The 19703-nt window shown below is 41.9% G+C and overlaps 1 protein-coding gene and 1 long non-coding RNA gene across 2 annotated transcripts in view; one reads left to right on the forward strand and one right to left on the reverse strand.

The window, feature by feature from the left end:
• The window catches only part of SDHB (succinate dehydrogenase complex iron sulfur subunit B), a 29038-nt gene extending 10750 nt beyond the window's left edge, over positions 1 to 18288 (forward strand). The window contains exons 3-8 of the mRNA XM_006196696.4: positions 8597 to 8682; positions 11147 to 11283; positions 11902 to 12018; positions 14156 to 14257; positions 15556 to 15678; positions 18087 to 18288. Of these exons, the coding sequence (XP_006196758.1) occupies positions 8597 to 8682; positions 11147 to 11283; positions 11902 to 12018; positions 14156 to 14257; positions 15556 to 15678; positions 18087 to 18164 (643 nt within the window). The 3' untranslated portion in view covers positions 18165 to 18288. The remainder of the gene's footprint in view (positions 1 to 8596; positions 8683 to 11146; positions 11284 to 11901; positions 12019 to 14155; positions 14258 to 15555; positions 15679 to 18086) is intronic.
• LOC140700792 (uncharacterized) lies at positions 13925 to 18137 on the reverse strand. The gene is made up of 2 exons (XR_012079476.1): positions 18053 to 18137; positions 13925 to 17925 (listed from the first exon to the last, which is right to left on the reverse strand). It is a non-coding gene; the product is annotated as an uncharacterized lncRNA (long non-coding RNA).
• Positions 18289 to 19703: the final 1415 nt, after the last annotated feature.

The following is a 19703-nucleotide window of genomic DNA, read 5'->3' on the forward strand; positions in this document are numbered from 1 at the left end:
GACTGTCCTGTTTTATGATCTGCTTTATTTGTAAATGAATAAGTGTTTTATTTCTTTTGAACAAAAGCTTCCATGGCATCAAAAAAATTGTTTGAAACTATTAATACTCTATTTTACTCTCTTTATCAATACTTAACTCGGTTACTGAAATAGAGTTAACTGATATATAATCTTCTCAAGCAGACAAAAGTATCAGATACTCAGCAACCAAAAATTATTAGTAAAATTCAAAGAAAAGAAAATTGTACAGGCCACATTTGCTGACCATAATACAATAAAACAAAAATTCTTATTAAAAACAAAAAACCCAAATTACTTAGAAATCAAAAAGCACTCTTTTAAATAACTACTTGATTAAGGAATAAATAAATATTATCAGATACTTAGAAAATAAAAACATTGCAAATTAAAACTTATAGAATGTGATTTAAACTGAAAGAGTTAAATTAATCATTATTTTTTGATGGTAAAAAATTTTAGGTGATTGCATTTACGTCCAGTAATGGCAGAGTCGCTTTCATCAGACTAACCCTCCCACATATAATAGCTGTGCACTCTGTTTTATAAGATAAATATAAGAAGCAGCAGCCTGAAGGCACAGGAGAGTGACCAAAGCAGGCCGACGCTGGAAGGGAGACGACACTTGGAAGAATAGAATGGTACTTGGGTAAATAAATTGTTCTTGCATGTTTTTTTTACCTGAGGGCAAGCCCCAGTTGATGTGAGGGGCAAGGGCTAAAGCTCGATTTAAAAAAAAAAAACCCCATAGTCTTACAAGCGTGAACAACCAGAGGATACATCGGGAAGCTACCACAGCAAACAGAAAATGAGGGGGAAATCCTGGAAAGAAGCATGGAGAGGGAGCCCCAAACTCTCTGCCCCAGTCTTGAGTTCAGCAATACTAATTGTTGCTTTAAAAAAAAATAAAATCAGCACTCTTCTGAGAAATATACAGTCCAAGGTACTACAACATGTTACAAGGTCCGGCATACAATCCGGAATTACTAATCTTACAAAGAAACACTGAAACATGGCACATACTCAAGTGAAAAGACAGTCAGTGGAGACCAGCCTGAAGCAACCCATTTATTGGAATTAGCAGACAAGGATTTTAAGCGATGATAATTGTGCTTATAGATAAAGGAAGATACACTCACAATGAGATGTGAAGTCTTAGCAGGGAGGTAGAAACTATTTAAAAAGAACCAGTGGAAAATCTGGACTGAAAAATACAATATCTGAAATAGAAAATTGACTGGATAGGCTTAACAGTAGATTGGAAGTGACGGTGGGAAAATTCAGTGAACCCGAAAATGATCACTAGCAATTATCTGTACTTAAGACAAAAAAGAAACAAAGATTTTTATAAAAGGAGAGAAACTTGTTTATCTATGGAACAGTATCAGAAGATCTAACATATGTGTAATTGTAGTCCCAGAAGGAGTGGAGTTGGAGAATAAGCAAAAAATAAATTTAAGAATTTCTCAAGCTTGTGAAAAACAGTTTACATACTCAAGAAGCTTAGTGAACCCCAAGCAGGATAAGTACACAGAAAACCATTCAAGCACATCATAGTCAAATTACTGAAGATCAAAAATAAAGGAAAAATCTTGAAAGCCATGAGAGAAAAACAATACATACAGGGAAACAATGTGCATGATTATTTACTACTCATCAGAAATTAGAGAAGCCGAAAGACAATGGAATGACTTCTCTAAATTACCAAAAGAAAAACACTGTCAACTAGAATTCTGGATTCAACAAAAAGATTGTTCAAGAGGAAGATAATATTAAGACATTTTCAAGTGGGGAGGGTATAGCTCAGTGGTAGAGTGCATGCGCAGCATGCATGAGATCCTGGGTTCAATTCCCAGGACTTCCATTAAATAAACAAACAAACCTAATTACCTCCCCCTATTAAAAAAAACTATAAAATAAATTTTTTAAGATATTTTCAGATAATAGAAAGTAAAAGAATTCATAGCCTGAAACCACATGAAAGAGAAAGTTTTTCAGGCTGAAGTAAAAATAATACCACGTAGAAACTCAGCTGTTAGGAAAGTAACAGAAAGCACCAGATGTGTTAAATATAAAACCATTTTTTCCTCTTAATTGTATTCAAGTAGATACAGCTGTTTAAGACAAAATTATAGTATTGCATTACGTAAAATATATCTTACATAGATGTAATGCATATGATAACTGTATCTTGAGAGCTGGGAGCAAGTTGACCTACAGGGTTGGAAGGTTCTTACATTACATGAAGTGATGCAATACTAACTCTAAATAGACTGAAAACTTAAGGACTTATTCCAGAGTAACCATTTTTTAAATACAGAGAGAGAGAGCTAAAATGAAATTAAAATAGAATATATATATATATATGTGTGTGTGTATATATATATATAATGGAATTTTAAAATATTTACTTAATCTAAAAATATTAGTTAAAAGAAGGCAGGAAAGAACAGGGGAGAAAAATGTTGGAACAAATAGTAAAATGATAGACCCAAATCCAACCATTTCAGTAAGTACATCAAATGTAAAGGGACTAAACACTCCAATTCAAAGGCAGAGATTGTCAGAATAGATAAAGAAGCAAAGCCCAATCACATGCTATTTACCAAAAAAAAAAAATGCACTTTAAATATAAAGACACAAATTGAAAGTGAAAGAATAGAAAGCAATATTTATGCAAACTTCATTAAGCATAAGGAAGATAGAGTGGCTGTGGTAACGTCAGATAGAGTAGACTACAAGGCAAAAAATACTACCAGAAATAGGAGGGGATGTTTCCTAATGATAAGGGTACCATTTTATCAGAAGACATAGCAATCATAAATGTGTATGCAGGCATAACAGAGCTCAAAACTGACAGAATTAAAGGATTTAAGAAGTTTAAGGAACGCATAACTATCAGCAGTTCTTTCAGCAACTGATACAGCTAAATTTAAAAGTAAAGACTAGATAATCTGAACATTATCACCACCTCGATTTAATTGATATTTTTGAGACAGTACACCAACAGTTGTGAAATATGCAGTCTTTTCAATTGCACGTGCTACATTCACTAAGATACTGGGCCATAAAGCAAATTTCAGTAAATTTCAAAAAGTTGGAATCTTACATAGTATATTCTCTGGCCACAATAGAATTAAAATTTAAAGCAGTAACAGTAAGATAATTCATGCATCAAAGCAGAAACCACAAGGAAAATCAGAAAATATATTGAACTAAATGTTAATGAAAATACAGCATTTTAAAATATGCAAGATGCATCTAAAGCAATGCTTAGAGGGAAATTTATAGCTTCAAATGCATATATTAAAAGAAGAAAGGTTTAAAATCAGTGATCTAAAATTCTACTTTAAGGAGGTAGAAAAAGAAGAGGAAGGTAAACTAAAGCAGGTAAAAGAAGGAAATAATAAAAATAAGAGCAAATAGAATGGGGGGAGACAACTGATAGAAGAAATAAACGAAACCAAGTTATGTTTTTGGAAATAACAGATTTGATCGTCTTCTAGCCAATCTGGTCAAAAATAAGAAAACAAAATCCCGATATCAAGATAGAAGGGTTATCAAAACAGATCCTATGGATACGAAAATAATGCCGAGTGTGTTATATATAACTTCATAAGAAATTCAATAATGTGATGAAATGGCAAATTCCTTGAAAAAGCATAACTTACCAGACTGCTATAACATGAAATAGAAAATATAAATAGTTCTATGTCTGTTACAGAAATTAAATGTGTTATCAAAAACACTTTCACACAGAAAACTCCAGGCCCAGGTGGCTTCACTGGTGAATCATACCACACATTTAAGAAAAATCTAACACCAGTGTTCTTTCAGAAAATAAACAAGGAATAATCATTTCCTGGTTCATTTTATGAGATCATAACCTGATACCAAAATCTAACAAAGACATTACAGAAGGGAAAATTACAGATTGGTATCTTTCATGAACATAGACACAAAAATGCTCAAGAAATTTTAGCAGATCTTTAAATATGTGTAAGCACATTTAACTGTCCTTTATGATTGGATTACCACATTCTGTTGATTCTTAGTATGTGGTTGGCCTTATTCCTTTAATAACTATGTAAGGTTAAAAAGCTAAAGCTCTAATCTGTTCTTAGAAACAATGATCAGTAAATATATGTAAACTAAAAAAAAATATGTGCAGTATACTGTATATATGTATTTACATGCAGTATAATGTACATGTGCAGTCAAACTGTAATAACTACCTAATAAAACTGAAAAAGGAAAAAAAAAGAAAGAAAAATTTTAGCAGATCAAATCTAGCAATCTGTAAAAAGGCATAATGCCTTAATGACCAAGTTTCAGTTTATCCCAGGAATATGAAGTTGGCTTAACATTGGAAAATCAGTCATTGTAATTCACCACATAAAGGATAAAGGAGAAAAACCATAATTGCGTATTAGGAAAAGAAGGGAACTTCCTCAACCAGATGAAGAGTACGGAAAAAACCTAACACGGCATACTTAATTGTGACTATTGAATACTTTACCCATAAGACCAGGAACAAAGCAAAGATATCCACTCTCCATTTCTATTCAGCATTCTACTGGACATTCTTACCAGTGATTAAAGGCAGGTAAAAGAAATAAAAGACATGATGATTGAAAGGGAGAAAATAAAATCGTCTCTAGTCACAAATTACATGATTGTTTACACAGAAGATTCCACGGAATCTACAGAACTACAAGAACACTGTAAATTTAACAGGTTGCAGGACACAAGGTCAGTGTGCAAAAATAATTTTTTTATACCAGCGTCAGCTGTTCAGAATTTTACTGGAGGTTTTCACCAGGGAAATAAGGCAAGGAAAAGATATAAAAGGAAATTGGAAAGGAAGAAGGAAACCATTTCTTTTCACAGATGACATGACCTTATATATAGAAAATCCTAACAAATTCACACCAAAAAGTTACTAGAATTAATAAATTAGTTCAGCAAAGTTGTAGGATACGAGGTAAGTATATAAAAATCAATTTTATTTCTATACCAGCAATGAACAATTCTAAAATTAGAAAATGATTCCATTTACAACAACATCAAAAAGAATAAAATACTCAGGAACAAACTTGGCAAACAACATGCAAGACTGAAAATTATAAAACATTGCTGAAAGAAATTAACAAATACCTAAACAAAAGGAAAGACATTTCATGTTTCTGGGTTGGAAGACTTAGTATTTTTAAGGTGGCAGTATGCCCCCAAATTGATTTACAGACTCAACAGAATCACTCTCAAACCCTACCAGCCTTTTTTTTTTTTTTTTTAGAAATTGACAAGCTGATCCTAAAATTCACATGGAAATGCAAGGGACAAAGAATAGCCAAAACAAGCTTGATTTCTGTGTACAAAAATGTTATTTGCAGCATTGTGTATTAACCGAAAAGGATTTTAAGCAACCTAAGTGTTCTTCCATAGGAAAATGGATAATTAATTACAGTCCTTTGGTGGAGTCGTGAATGAAGAAAGCAAGATGCTATTATATATATATATATATATATATTGCACTTTTTTTTAAGTCTGAGAAAACTGATAGGAGATTCTTAATAGTGCCTACCTATTATGAAATTTATCATGAGACAGTTGAAAGGAAGGGCTTTGGCTTTTTAACTAATTATATTTGAAATTTTTATAAGATGCAGATATTAGCTTTTGTAACTTAAAAAAATGAATAAGTAGAATTGATGTACATAATTTAAAACATGCAGGACAAGAAAAGATAGGTCATTAGAATAAAAAAAGAGTCCCCAAGTGGACTTCACTATATAAGATGCTAGTATAGAATGGGTTAGGTGGAGGGGGAATATTACAAATCAGAGGCAAAAGAAGGTTTAGTCAGTCATTGATCTAGGATAATTGATTAGTCATTTTTGCAGTTTTGGGGGAATAATTTGAAAGTGTAAAAACTAGAAGAAAATTCAAAATATTCATCAGACCTCAGAAAGGGGTGTAGTCTTTTTAGACTTAAAAAGGGATAGTATCATAAGGGGTAAAATGGTCAGCTTTTAACAATGTAAACACTTAGATTTTATGTGTGTTTTATAAATTCCATTACCAGAATTGGAAGTCACATAGCCAGTTGCGGGTTGAGGGCAGGGGCAGGATCAGCAATAGGTGTAACAGATGTGTGATGCTGTGGTATATGTTTGGTCTTATCCGGGATTTCCAAAACCCTTGTAATCCTAAAGAATAAACGCTGTAGGGTTATCTTTTGTTATATTTCGTTTTTGTTCTCAGTTCCTGAAATAACTTCAGATAAATAGTAAAGGTGAAATGAGTTATCTTTTGTTATTCGTAACAAGGCCCTTTGAACCACACCTGAGTTTATATTAATGAGGTGATTCATTAAAAGCCTAGATGACCACTGGTTGGGGGCTGGTTGCTAGGGGATCCAGCCATGCGGTTAAAGGGCTGGAACTTTCAGCTCCCTCCCTGACCTCCTGGGAGAGGAGAGGGGCTAGAGGTTGAACCACTCACAGATGTCCAATGATGTGATCAACCAACCGTATGTTTAAAGCCTCTATAAAAATCCTTGAGGGACAGGGTGTTCAGAGCTTGGGTTGGTAGACTCCAGGAGGTGCTGGGAGAGGGGCCTGCAGCGGAGGAAATGGAAGCTCTCCTCCCCTTCCCACATACCTTCCTTCCCCTGTGCGTCTCTTCCATTTGATTGTTCCAGAGTTGTGTCTTTCTATAATAAACCAGTGAACTATTTGAATTATGAGCCACCGTAGCAAACCGAAGGAGGGGGTCATGAGAACCTCCGATAGATGGTGTCAGAACTGAGTTACATTGTGGGACACCCACTTGGTGTTGTAGAATTGCTTAGTATGGGAAAAACACCCACACATTTGATGACCAGAGGTCAAATACTGGGAGTGAGTAGTAGTGGAGTTGTGAAAAACAGAAGAGGTTTTCCTTTACAAGATGATAGGCTCAAATCTTTAATTTGGAGGAGGAGGGGAACCCAAGATTTCAGTAAACAAAGAGGCAAAGAACGTGGACAGACTGAATTTATAGAATTAGGCCACTTAGAATGAACACTCTTTGCAGGCAGGAATTTTCATCTGTTTTGTCCTCTGGTGTATCTTTAGCACCTATAACAGAACCTGGTACAGAGCAGACTTTTAATAAATAATTGGTGAAGATAGTTGACTTAATTTATGACAATTATTTGACCACTGTAGTATTCAAAGATCCCAAATTAAAATGCTGACGATAATATTTCTCCATTCTCAGAATAGCAGAGGTTTTTAAAGGTTACAATTCCCAGTGTTAGCAGAGATACAGTGAAAAGGGTGTGGCATGTTGATAGAAATGTGTACAGATAATGCAGATATGTTAACTAACCTTAATATGGTAATCATTTCACTATATATATATCAGATTATCCCATTGTGCACCTTAAATTTATACAATATTATTTGTCAAAAATGATCTCAAAGCTGAGGGAAAAAGGAAATGGGGGGCATGCTTTTTAAAATCTAGGAAAATGCTAAGAGGAGTAGAAGGATGGCAACCAGGAAATAAATTTGCTAAGCACTTATCTGTGCCAGGTTCTATGAAAATCACATGTTTTTATTTAAACTTCATAATAATCCTGTGATATAAATGTTAATTCCATTTTAGAGATAAAGGCCTTCAAAGAGAAGGCCTTTCCATAGAATCATGGTCTCTGCGTGATGATAGTCATAGTTACACTGAATGTATATGAGCTAAAAAAAAAAAGGACACAAACGAACTTATCTACAAAACAGAAACAGACTCACAGACATAGAGAACAGACTTACGGTTACCAGAGATTAAAGGTGGTGGGAAGGGATAAATTGGGAATTCAAAAATTGCACCTCTTGGGGAGTGATGGAAATGTTAGCTGTCTTGATTGTGGTGGTGGTTTCATTGGTGTATATATACATCTATCAAAATTCATCAGAGTGTACGTCTGATGTGTGGTTTACTGTACAGGAACCATACCACAATAAAGGGGTTTAAAAATGAAAATAAAAAAATAATAAATAAATAAACTGAATGTATGTGGCAGACTCTCCTCTGAGTGTTTCATTTTCCCGAGTGTAAATTCACCTGCAACAGTCCTATGAGACATAGGCGTTGCTCTCTGTGCTTTATAGATGGGAAGCTATTAACTAACCATCTAAAGCTACTTACTGGCTGCATCCAAAAAACAGAACTAAAATTTGAAATAAATTATTTGGGAAAACTTTTCAGGGAGCTTTAGAAGGAAAAACAAAAACTGCCAGTATGTGGAAATTGTTTCCTAACCTAAGTACTTATCTACTTCTTCAGCTTTCCATTTCCTAGAGATGTGTGTGCAGTGTGGTCATCAGAACAGAACTCTGCAGTACTTAAAATGTGTAAGAATGTACAAAAATAAAATTATCAAAAAAAATTTCTGAATGTGACCTGAGAAGGCCAATATACACAGGTGTCTCAGAGCATATTATGATGAAGTGAAGGGAGATTCAGCTTAACATACAGACAACTGGGTCAGTCTGTTTGTTTTTTACTTTTGTGGATTTTTTTCTTTTTTGGTCAGCTGTGGCCCTATGGTATTGGATGCTTTAATCAAGATTAAGAATGAAATTGATTCTACCTTGACCTTCCGAAGATCGTGCAGAGAAGGTAAGCGTTTCCTTCCCCGTTAGGCTCGGACACTTTTGCTCTGGTTCCCGAAGGAGACCTAGGCTGGCCAGAACTGAGGGGGGTACCTGGAGGGCAGCTGCAGCGCTCTGCCAGGTGACCTTGCCACCAGTCATAGTTTCTTTTCTTGGACAGAAGTGTCGGAAATTTGAACTGTGTTGCGAGTTCTGGTTTCTGAGTTTGCTTCCCTTCGGGAGTTTTCACTTGCATATTCACTGCATCTGGCAGTCCCTGTGAGCCACTGTACCCTTAAAGGACCAGCACGGATATGCTGGTTGACCACCACGGAGCTCATTATTAGAGGGGCAGTGGGGGATTTCCAGCTGGTGCTTGTCACACTTGACTCTTGTCCAACAGCGGGACGTGTGTTCCCCTCCAGCTCCCAGCATTACATGTGCACAGAGCAGGTGGTCAGTGGGAATGTTCTGGGTGGGAACAGCAGTCCCTGCAGTGTGCTGCTGATGCCACGGGGGCTGATTCCAGGCAGTGTGCAGACCAGCATTTTTTACTTTAATAGCTATGTATTTATTTTATGTACTAGAAAAATATAGTTACTAATGATAGTATAACTGATTAAAATGATTTTTAAAATACGAATTTAAGTTAAAATGAGTTGATTTAAAGAAAATTCCTAATCATTCAAAGGGTACTCAGGTGTGGGGAAAGTCGCACACAGTGCCGTGAAGGCTGACTGATCTGACGGCTGTGGAGCACAGACATGTGCAGGCTCCATCCATGCACTTTCCAGAGTGAGATGGACAGGTGCTATCGTTATTTACACTCAGTGTATACATGAAGGAACTGAGGCCCAGGGAGACTTCCAAAAAGACACATAGATGGTGAGCCAGGAGTCAGCCAGAGTTGTCAGATTCCAGAATTGCACTCCCAGGCAGTATACTCCACTGGCCAGGCTTGGAAAACCTGGGATAAAACCAAAACTGGGCATCTGGGGCCAAGACCAATGGCTGTAATCGAACTTTCTCCCTCAAATAACCTTCCATAAAAAAAAAGTCGTTACAGCTATTGGCCCGTTGCTTTTTATCTTTGTTCTGCTGTGCATTTCAAGCATTTAAAGTCCTACTTCTAAGACATCTGTTTTGATTCAGCTAATCTTACAGGATTGGACTTTATGTAGCAAATGCTGACAGATAATGATAGTGTGGCTGGATCCTGCTGTTCAAGGAACATTCTGCTGTAGTTAAATACCAACCTTCCCCACGTAAGTCCTGGCAACACAGGAAATAAAGATGCTTTTCAGTAACTTCTCCCCATAAAACTCTTTCATAGCCAAGAACATAAGGTGTGGCACACGTGAAGTAAAAAGAATGAGGCAGAATGGTATCAGTTGCAACTACTTTTGTTTCCATTGTTTGTGAAGAGAATTTCCAAGGAAGCCTTTTTAAGAGAGGTTTCATTGAATTCGTTTTTCTTTTTCTTTCTTTCTTTCTTTCTTTCCTTTTCTATACCGTTTCTCATGAAAGAGTACTGCTCTAGTCGAATGCCAGGCACACGTAAATGTACTGATGATACTCAATCTCTTGGGGAGCTGTAGGAGTATTTGCATAAGGCAGATCTGTATCATCTCTCTACTAACAGGAGAGGAGAGAACATGGTCCTATGGAAGTGACAGCTCTGTAAGTTTCACAGGTAGTCACATTCCTCTGGCCTGCTGTCTTCAAAGAACAGCTTCAGAGAAGTGGTAGCAGGGCTTTAGGTTGCAGAGTCATTTTTAACACTGAAAAACCTAGGAGATTCCACACACAGGAAATGAGTCCGGGCTAAGAAAATTCTCATTTCTGGGTCTTTGGTCAGCACCTTATTTTTGCTTGCTGTGGTTTGCTTTGGTTTGGTTTCACATGAGTTCATTCTTCTTAAAAAGTCAGTGCTACGGCAGCTTATGTGGGTTTCACATCCCCAGTGCAGCCACTGCCCTGCTCTGGGGAGACGGGAGAATGAGAGCTGTCTCTGGATAATCTGCATACAGCCCTCAACTTTAAGATGATCAAGACTGTTGATTTGCTTTGGGGTGCTGTGTCTGTTAAAAGCTTGAGTTCAAATTACAGTGGCTTCAAAAAAAAACAAAAAACCAAAGGCTGATTTATCTCTCAAAACACATGAAGCAAGGAGCTAGGGTGGTAGGGGCACTCCACGATGCCAGCAGCGCCCCCAGGCTCCTTCTGTGCTCTAGGACCACCCTTAGCAGGCAGCTTCCAACCGCAGGGTTGCCTCGTGGTTTCATAGGATGGTTTTTGTAACTACAGTTGTTAAGTCTACATTCTGGGCGGCAGGAAGAAGGAAAAGGAAAAAAAGCATCAGGCACCTCTGTACAGGTATGTCCCACGTCAGCGCCGCCCCTGATGGTAGGGCAATGACAATGCAGGGGGAAGAATTTGAGGCTGGACTGACTGCGCCTGGGGAGGGCGGCGTTGACTGTATTTTCTCGCAGGTATCTGCGGCTCTTGTGCGATGAACATCAACGGAGGCAACACTCTAGCTTGCACCCGAAGAATTGACACCAACCTCAACAAAGTTTCAAAAATCTACCCTCTCCCACATATGTATGTGATAAAGGATCTTGTGCCTGTGAGTTTCTGCCCATTTCCCTCTCTCTCTCCACTCCCCCACAACTTTTTTTTTTAGAGAAGGAGGGCAGAGGTACATGTGTTATGCTATAGATCTTTAGGGCAAGCCTTTTCCCTTCCTGACTTTAGTTAAGGAATTTGAATGGCAGAAGATAAGTGGCCTAGAAGATCCTCCAGCAGCTCGTCTCATGAGCATTGTTTGGGAATAACAGGGCACAGAAGTTTTTTGAACTTGGAACATTTTCAGAAATGAAAAATTTGGCCATAACTACAAAGAATTCATGTGGAAAATGCCAACTGGGAGAGCAGCCGTTGTTACGTGTTTTAATTTCTACCTCATCTGTTTGACCACCTTCCATTTTTCTGACTGAATGTTTTAAAGGACAGTGGGGAGACAGGACTGTGGGATTGGAAAGTTTCCCAAGTGGGCAAAGAGGAGATTTCCTAATCATGCTTACGTTGTGACCGTTTCTCCTTTGGTGACCTTTGCAAGTATCAATGCCAAAGGAAGAGAGTTTCACAGGGCAGAAAAGTAGGCAGTGTCCAAGAAATGGGGTAAATAGGAAAGCTAAGGGGTGGTGGTGGAATCTGACGCATTTCTTCTTCCTCTTTATCTCAGGATTTGAGCAACTTCTATGCTCAGTACAAATCCATCGAGCCTTACCTAAAGAAGAAGGACGAGTCCCAGGAAGGCAAACAGCAGTACCTGCAGTCCATAGAAGATCGGGAGAAACTGGTCATTAGTCCCAATTTATTTTCTTGATTTGAGGAATTTTGTTGCAAAGATGTCTGCTGGGAAGTGTGACTTGAGGGCTGAGGGAGGGGCAGTGGCAGCATGAGATGATACAGACCATTTAGTGTCTTCTGGAAGGGAACTTCAAAACTGTCTGTCCAGGGTTGAATATCCATCCTCTTGGGGCCGGGTGGGTAATGTGAACCCATGCAGGGACCAGTGATCTAATGATTGTTGTGTGAGGCTGTAAACAGGCCTTCTCACTCTTAGACTTGCTCCTTCTTTGTACAAACTATAAAGTCACTGAAAGTGAAGGACTTACCAAGTTTTTAGTCTCTTGCACACTCCTCTAAGAAGTCTCTGATTTGCACACTAACTCCCAGCATACTCAGTGTCCTTTGGAGAGGAAGAGTTGGGAAGGGGACCATAGGTCCCAACAACATACCTGCACAAGGCCAAGGAACATGTGCTATCTCAGGGTCACCACTTCACTCACTTACATGACAACCCTTTAGCAGAACGAGCACACCTCAAGGGCAGGGTCTGGGTCTTACCCCTTTCTGGATTCCAGGATCCTGGTATGTGCTTTTTATCAGTAAATATTAGTTGTGTGAATGAACAAATGGATTCTGCCCTTTAGGTCTTGGGGAATACTTAACCCCTCTCCTTTTCCCCATAAAACATTAGGAAAGAAAAGTGCTGGTAAGAATGCCAAGCTCTGTCATCATGGAGATGACGAGGGCCGATGCAGTGATGTTGTAAGTCAAAGTAAGCAGCTGACTTCTCTTTCAAGAGTTTCTTGTTCTCAGGATGTAGCTCTGCCCCCAGTTTCCAACTCCCAGGGAGCCTGACGCATCCCAGGGTCCAGGTTGGAACTGGCCTCTCTGGCCCAGCGGGTTGTCTCGCGCTCCTGGGTCAGCAGGCTCGTAGCTAGTAAACGTCTCTTTCGTGTGGTGGTATTAGGGAGAGGAGGTTCCTCTGAGCGTGTTCTCTAGTCAGAATTTACTCATTTAAATTCCAAATGTGTACTTATTCGGCCTTTTTCTCTTCTGTAAATTAATATGCTGAACCTAGCTTTTTTCCCATGATTTTAAAAGCCATAATGCTCATAATGGATAATTGGAAAATACAGAGAACTAATTTTTAAATAATTTATAATTTTACCACCCAAAGATAAATCTCTGTCGACAACTACCTTTTTGTGAGTGGACTAAAGAATATGACGGTCATTAAAGCTCTTAATCGTGTGACCTTATGCTTTCTAGACCAGTGGGGCCAGTTTACACTCCCACCAGCTTCCTGAACAGAACATAGGTTTTGTTGAAGACTTGTGGCTGTAGTCATAACCATCGACTCTGTCTTCTGTTTTCAGCTGTCACTTCAGATGTCAGTGTGCCTTTCTGTTTTACCACTTCTAATCAGCTTCTGTTGTTCCCCAAATCAGAAAGTCCAGTTTATTAGAACTGGTTGGGCAGATTGAGTCGGTGTGGCAGTGTTAGGGTAGGGATTCCAGAGTCAGACTGCCTGGGGGCCCATCCCAGCTCTGCCATTTGCAGCTGTGGGACCCTCAGCAAATGACCTACCCTCTCTGGACCTCATGCCTTACCTGTAAATGGGAATCTGATAGCACTCACCCCAGGATTATTGTGACAATCAAATGAAGTAAAGTCAGTAAAGCACGAGGTGCTCAGTGTGCGTTGGCTGTTTAGGACGATGTTGGTGTTCCCACTGAAAACCTGAAGTGAGGTCTCTGTTGAGCCAGGGCAGAGAGGCTGGTGTAGACTCCACATGCCTCGCACCCAGGGCCTTTTTAATTTCTGTTAGATTGCATTGGGGGTGGTAAGGTTTTTTCATGTTTTGTTTTTTAAATAAATGAGGGGTAATTTATTAAAGAACAAGTACGCTCAACTTAGACTTAAGAACTCTGGGCTGTAATTCAGCAAATTTCTAAATTTCAATTCCAAGATCTTTTTTATGAGTCGGATAAATCTCTGCAAACCACTCCTAGGATTTTGCCAAGAACGCTCATGGGCAAGTGGGCGCTTTGTTGACGCACTGACCCCAGACCTCACATTTAATCCGCTAAGGACACAGCCGTGCCTCGGTCGCGGCCCCTGACTGCCCTGTCCTCCCCGTGCAGGACGGGCTGTACGAGTGCATCCTGTGCGCCTGCTGCAGCACCAGCTGCCCCAGCTACTGGTGGAACGGCGACAAGTACCTGGGACCCGCGGTGCTCATGCAGGTGAGGTGCTCCTGCCTGACTTTAAGAGAAACTGGAACTCAAGCATCCAGAAATCCAAAAGGACAGTGTATTGTTGGAAACCAGGTGTTTGAGACGCAGCAGCTTCCTTCCTTGGCATTCGTTAGAGAGAAGTTACATCTGCTTCCCGTCAGTCTGGGGCTTCCTCTGCAAAATGCCTTCACGTCAGTGTGGGGAGGGTCGTGCCCAGGGGTGGTGGCTGCGGGGTGGCAACCGTGTCTTGCAGATGTTTACAGCGTTCTCCTGTGCAGCTGGCTCTTCCCTGCCCACTTGCCTGCTTTCACCAGACCGCATCTGCCAGAAGGCTCCCCATCTCCTTCCATTTTTAACATGCAAGCAGGAGAGAAAGAAATTTTGTTGAGGGGCAATTACCCAGGTGTAAGGTTGGCAGTTGTTTCCAGGCCAGTGAAAGCTTGGAGCGCCGGGTTTAGGGCTTGCGTGGGGGGAGAGTGGTACCACATTTCCTTGCCTTCCACTCTGGGTGCAGCTCACTGCAGGGCCCCGTCTGTCTTCTCGCGAAGCTTACACTTTTTACATTTATAGTCAGTGCTTTTCACACTCTTTAAGCAATTCACAAACAACTTCTTGTTTCTCATTGTCCCACAAAAAGAGAAGTTCTGTGGTTGTGTGACAGTTAGCAGTACTGATTCCTGGCCAAATTAAAGACTGAACAATGAAGTGCACCCACAGCTGGCGCTTGTCCCAATGATCTGAGTTGCTGGGAAATGTGAAGGTCCTCTCAGGAACACGGCCAGGGCAGGCCCAGTGATCAGAAGCTTAATCAGTGTTCAGCTGGCTGGGCTCAGGCTTCTGGGATGGATATGCTAATTAAAAGAATATATATATAAGTAGAGCAAATATTATCTTTCCAGAAGTCTGTTGAGTCATCAGTTTACTCAGAGACAATGGGTAGTGCTGTGAAGACAGATAAAGAGAGTCGTGTGACACAGGCCCTGCCTTCGCTCGTTCATAATCTGGGAGGAAGCTGATGAGCAACATGAAATCATTTGAAGACGATGCCTAGTTGTATATAATTAAGCACCAGGGTCCAGATGCGTGTGGTTCAAAGGTTTGTGGGAATCGTTAATCAGGATGATCAAAAGGTGTTACAGAAGAGTTGGGAGACTTTCTTTGAAAAATGGCAAGAGCTAGAGTGTGGGGACAAGGCATCTAAGCTGAGAGTCCCCTTTCCTCCGCACGCCTAGAGCTTTGAGCCGAACCAGAGGGCTGCTCTGGCCACTTAAGGTAACAGCTCAGCTAACCAGTCCCCGGCTTCCCAGGCCTATCGCTGGATGATCGACTCCAGGGACGACTTCACAGAGGAGCGCCTGGCCAAGCTGCAGGACCCGTTCTCTCTGTACCGCTGCCACACCATCATGAACTGCACGAAGACCTGTCCCAAGGTGCGTGGGGCCGTGGCCCTCGGCTCTGCAGCGGAGCTGGCGTGTGCTGGTGGGGGCAGAGTGCAGGTGTCATGGCGGCGTGAGCCGCGGGCTGTCGGCACGGAGCAGACTCGCCCAGGCCCCCTTGAGAACAATTTTTAAGTCAGGTTCACAGGGGCTTGGTGGAAGTCAGGGATGCCACAGGGGTCCGGGAACAGGAGCCTGTCTTCAGCCTGACTGGGCAGGAGCCACAGGAGGAGAGCCGTCAGCACACAGGCAGCTGCAGGGGCCAGGTCCCCTCTCCCTGTCCCAAGGCCTGTCGGGACATCACTGCCGGTCTGCTCTGCTCCCTGGCAGCGGGCCTGCGCTTTCTCTCTTCTCTGTCTTTTCTCAGCCTCAGAGCTCCTGCTTACTTAGCCTCCACTCCCTCGTCTGTTCATGCTTCCTGCTTCCGGGGCCCACCCTGACCTGTGGTTTCAGCGTGTGCCCGTCTTCCCTCAGTCTTTCTCGGCTCACGTTCCTCAGAGGGCATCTCGGTGGCCCAGCTCAGCTCTCCCCGGCAGCCCCGCGGCAGAGCTGGCTGGGCAGCTGCAGTCAGGCGCCAGCCCTGGTCCAGGCAGGGCAGGGAGCAGCCAGGGCTGCCCTTTGAGCAGAGACTGCAGGCAGAACAATTCCATTTTAAAGGTGCAGTGAGCAGACAGCAAGATGGAAAGCTCTAGGACAACCAGTTCGCAGTTAAAAAAAAAAAAAGGCAGCATATATTAACTAACATGAAACCCAGAAAGGGTAATTCCGCTGTGTTTCAAGGGGCCCCACCCTCCGCCTCCGTGCTTCTCACGTGGGTTCTCACGTGGGAGATCGGCTGTGAAGCCTGGTGGGGTCCCGACCAGCGGGAGAGCAAGGCTCTCGTGTCCCGCTGCCTACGTTTCCACCGAGGGTCTGCCCAGCGAGCTGTGTGACTTCTGAGGCAAGTCATGCCACTAAAGTGCTTAAAGCAGTGCGTGGCACATGGTGAGCACTCCATAAATGGGACCTTCTGTTACTTCAAAAAACAAGTGGGTGCTTGGCCCCTTGTAGCTGGTTGGTCAGAAGACAGCATCTCCAAGGCTGGGGCCTGGCTCCTGTACTTCTTCCAAAGCTCTGCAGAGGATCCTGAGGGGCGTGCCTGGGCATGAACCTTTACATCGCAGAGGGCAGCAGACGGACGGAGGCTCTGTGGGACTGTCTCCGTGTCCCGCCCTCCCCTTCAGTAAAGCGGGGTGGATGCTGGGGCTGTGAGGACAGACCAGACACAGGCCCAGATTGTTTGAGCTAGAAGGGATCTTGAAAGTCATCAGGTGCAACCCTTTTACAGCTGGCAAAGCTGAGCCCAGGAGCAGGGGTGGAGAGGGGAGCAGCTTGCCAAGGTCACTCTCAGGTTGGGGGCAGGGCAGGGCTAGACGCAGGCCACCTGCCTCCCAGGCCAGTGCCTGCCTTCCTGCACCGGGACTGGGTGTCATCTTGTTACCGACGGCCTAAGTCTAATACCCTTTCGATGAACAGGTGGGGCAGGGGTAGTCATGGTTCAGTGTTCAGAGGGTACGCTGTGCGGGGTCTTCCCCCCGCCCGGCAGCAGTGCCGTTACCAGACTCCCGTGTGCCCTCCCAGAGATACCTGATGCTACGCGCAAGTGTTGCCTGCGTCGTTTGTCACGGTCATCTTCCTTTTTCACTTAATGTCTCGGAGATGATTCCCTGTCAGTCTTCTGAAGTGTCTTCTTTCTCCCTTTTCTCTCTCTCCAAAGATCTTTTTCGTTTTCTTTCTTTCTACACACTTTATTTTCAGAGTTAGAGTTGTCCTAAAATAAGGGGACCTTGCATTGACCTGAGATGAGTGTCTAATTTTACCGAATACTTGGTTGTCTCCCTTCCTACTTCTACGAGGCTGGCGTTCACTGGGTTTAATTACTCTGCGTCCTGCAGAACAGATGTTTTGGCTGCAGGGTCACACTGTAGCTAAGGCCAATGTTTTCGGCCAGTTGACTCATACTGGTGCTTCTGAAGGGTTGACAGAGGGTCGTTTCTGACACATGCCTTTGAGAGCTTGTGGGTGCTGATTTAATCATAATTTGACTGATGTGGGACCTTAAGAGACGTCTGGCTGGTTGTGACACGCAGTCATAGAAGAGATGGCTCTTCCCCGGCTTGTTTACCTGCTACAGTAGCCTCACCAGCAGAAATCCAATGAGACAGGGCTCTTGACAGAGAGAGCTGGCCGCTTTTCAAATGTCTAAAAGCAGAAACAGAGGAGAGCTCTTAGGCCAGGTCTCTGGTATTAAAGGACTTGATCTGCAGTCACCGTGCCCTGAGCCTGCTTTCCCCAAGGTCGTGGGACGCTTCCATTCGGTTTCACTTACCGTTTGGTATTGATTCTCTTCTCTTTTTTTCAAGGGGCTGAATCCAGGGAAAGCTATTGCTGAAATCAAGAAAATGATGGCCACCTATAAGGAGAAGAAAGCCTCAGCTTAACTGTTCCCATGCCAGGCAAGACTGTCACCAGCTCAGCTGAACATAATTTATATCTAATTTGATTCCATCACCAGTCTTGATTGTCCACAAATACAGCATGTATAATAAACATTTTAAGAAATAAGTAAATGTTATTCTACTTTGTTAACAACAACAACAAACCAAGCCTGTTCCTTGTACTTGCTGCAGAGGGATGTGAAGTTTCCAGAAGGAGGAGTCCTTGTCCTTGAGGAGGGGGCCGGGGCTTTACAGTGGGTGCAGGCAAAGTTGGTGTCACACAGGACCTGGGGCTTGTCCCCAGCTTTGCCATTCAGCACTGGACAACCTTGGGCAAATCCCTTCTCTTTGCTGCTCTGTTTGCTCATCTGTGCAATGGTGCCGTAGCTGTGCCAGCCTCACCCCCTTGGTGCGAGAATGCCCACAGTTATTCCAGTGCTCAGTAACAGGGATCCGTTACTGTACAGACAGAGCAGCCCTGCTTCTACAGCTCCCAGTATTAGAATTACTTAAAACCAGACCCTGGTAAGTGTCTGTCTCATTGAGGCAAGGTTACAGATTCCTGCAGCTCAGCTGTGAACTCCAGTTAGTTCCACAAATGACCTCCAGAGCCCTCCCAGGGAAAGCATGAATTTCCACCACCGCTGCCTTGGCTGGGATGCTTACTACAAAAGTGGTAACTGAAAAAACAGTGCAAAAGTATGTCAAGTTAAAAGTGGAAACTGAAGCTCCCCAAGTTTCACATCCCCTGTTGACAGTTCACATTATTTCCTCCTGGACCTTCATGTCATCACAAGTGTGCGCATATGTAAAATTTTTTCCCCTCAAAAATAAGATGTGAAATAACTGGTTAGCAATTTTCTGTTTTTTCCTTTTTTTTTTAATCATGGTAAAATACACATGAAGTTTACCACCTCAGCCATTTTTCAGTGCGCAGTTCAGTGGTGTTAAATACATTCACATTGCTGTACACCCATCGCTACTGTCCATCTCCAGAACTCTTTATCTTGACAAACTCAGATTCTACCCTTTAAACAGCAGCTCCCCATTTCTCCTCCCCCAGCCCCTAGCCACCATCCTTCTACCTTCCTTTTCTGTCACTTTCTACCTCATACAAGTGAAGTTATATGGTATTTGTCTTTTTGTAACACATTTCACGTAGCATAAAGTTCTCAAGGTTCATCCATGTTGCAGCATGTGTCAATTCCTTTTTAGGGCAGAATAATACTCCTTTGTATGTATGTATCAGATTTTGTTTATCCATTTAATCCATTGATGGACACTTTAGTTGCTTCCATATTTTAGCTATTGTGAATAACAGTAGCTTTCTATTTTTATTGCACAATATTGTAAGGGCCTGTTCGGTGCTAATAAAGATCTACCAGTGTGTGTCAAATTTGTTTTCAACCTTAGCCTTTCTAACCACTGGTTACATGCTCTGTGGTGTAGATGTGTTGTAACTTATTTACCCATTTCCTCTGCGAATGCACTTTTGGGCGGACCTTATTTTCACTCTTAGGAATACTCCAAGGCTGTTTTTAA

This window comes from Vicugna pacos, chromosome 13 (assembly GCF_048564905.1).
Source record: "Vicugna pacos chromosome 13, VicPac4, whole genome shotgun sequence".
NCBI lineage: Eukaryota > Metazoa > Chordata > Mammalia > Artiodactyla > Camelidae > Vicugna > Vicugna pacos.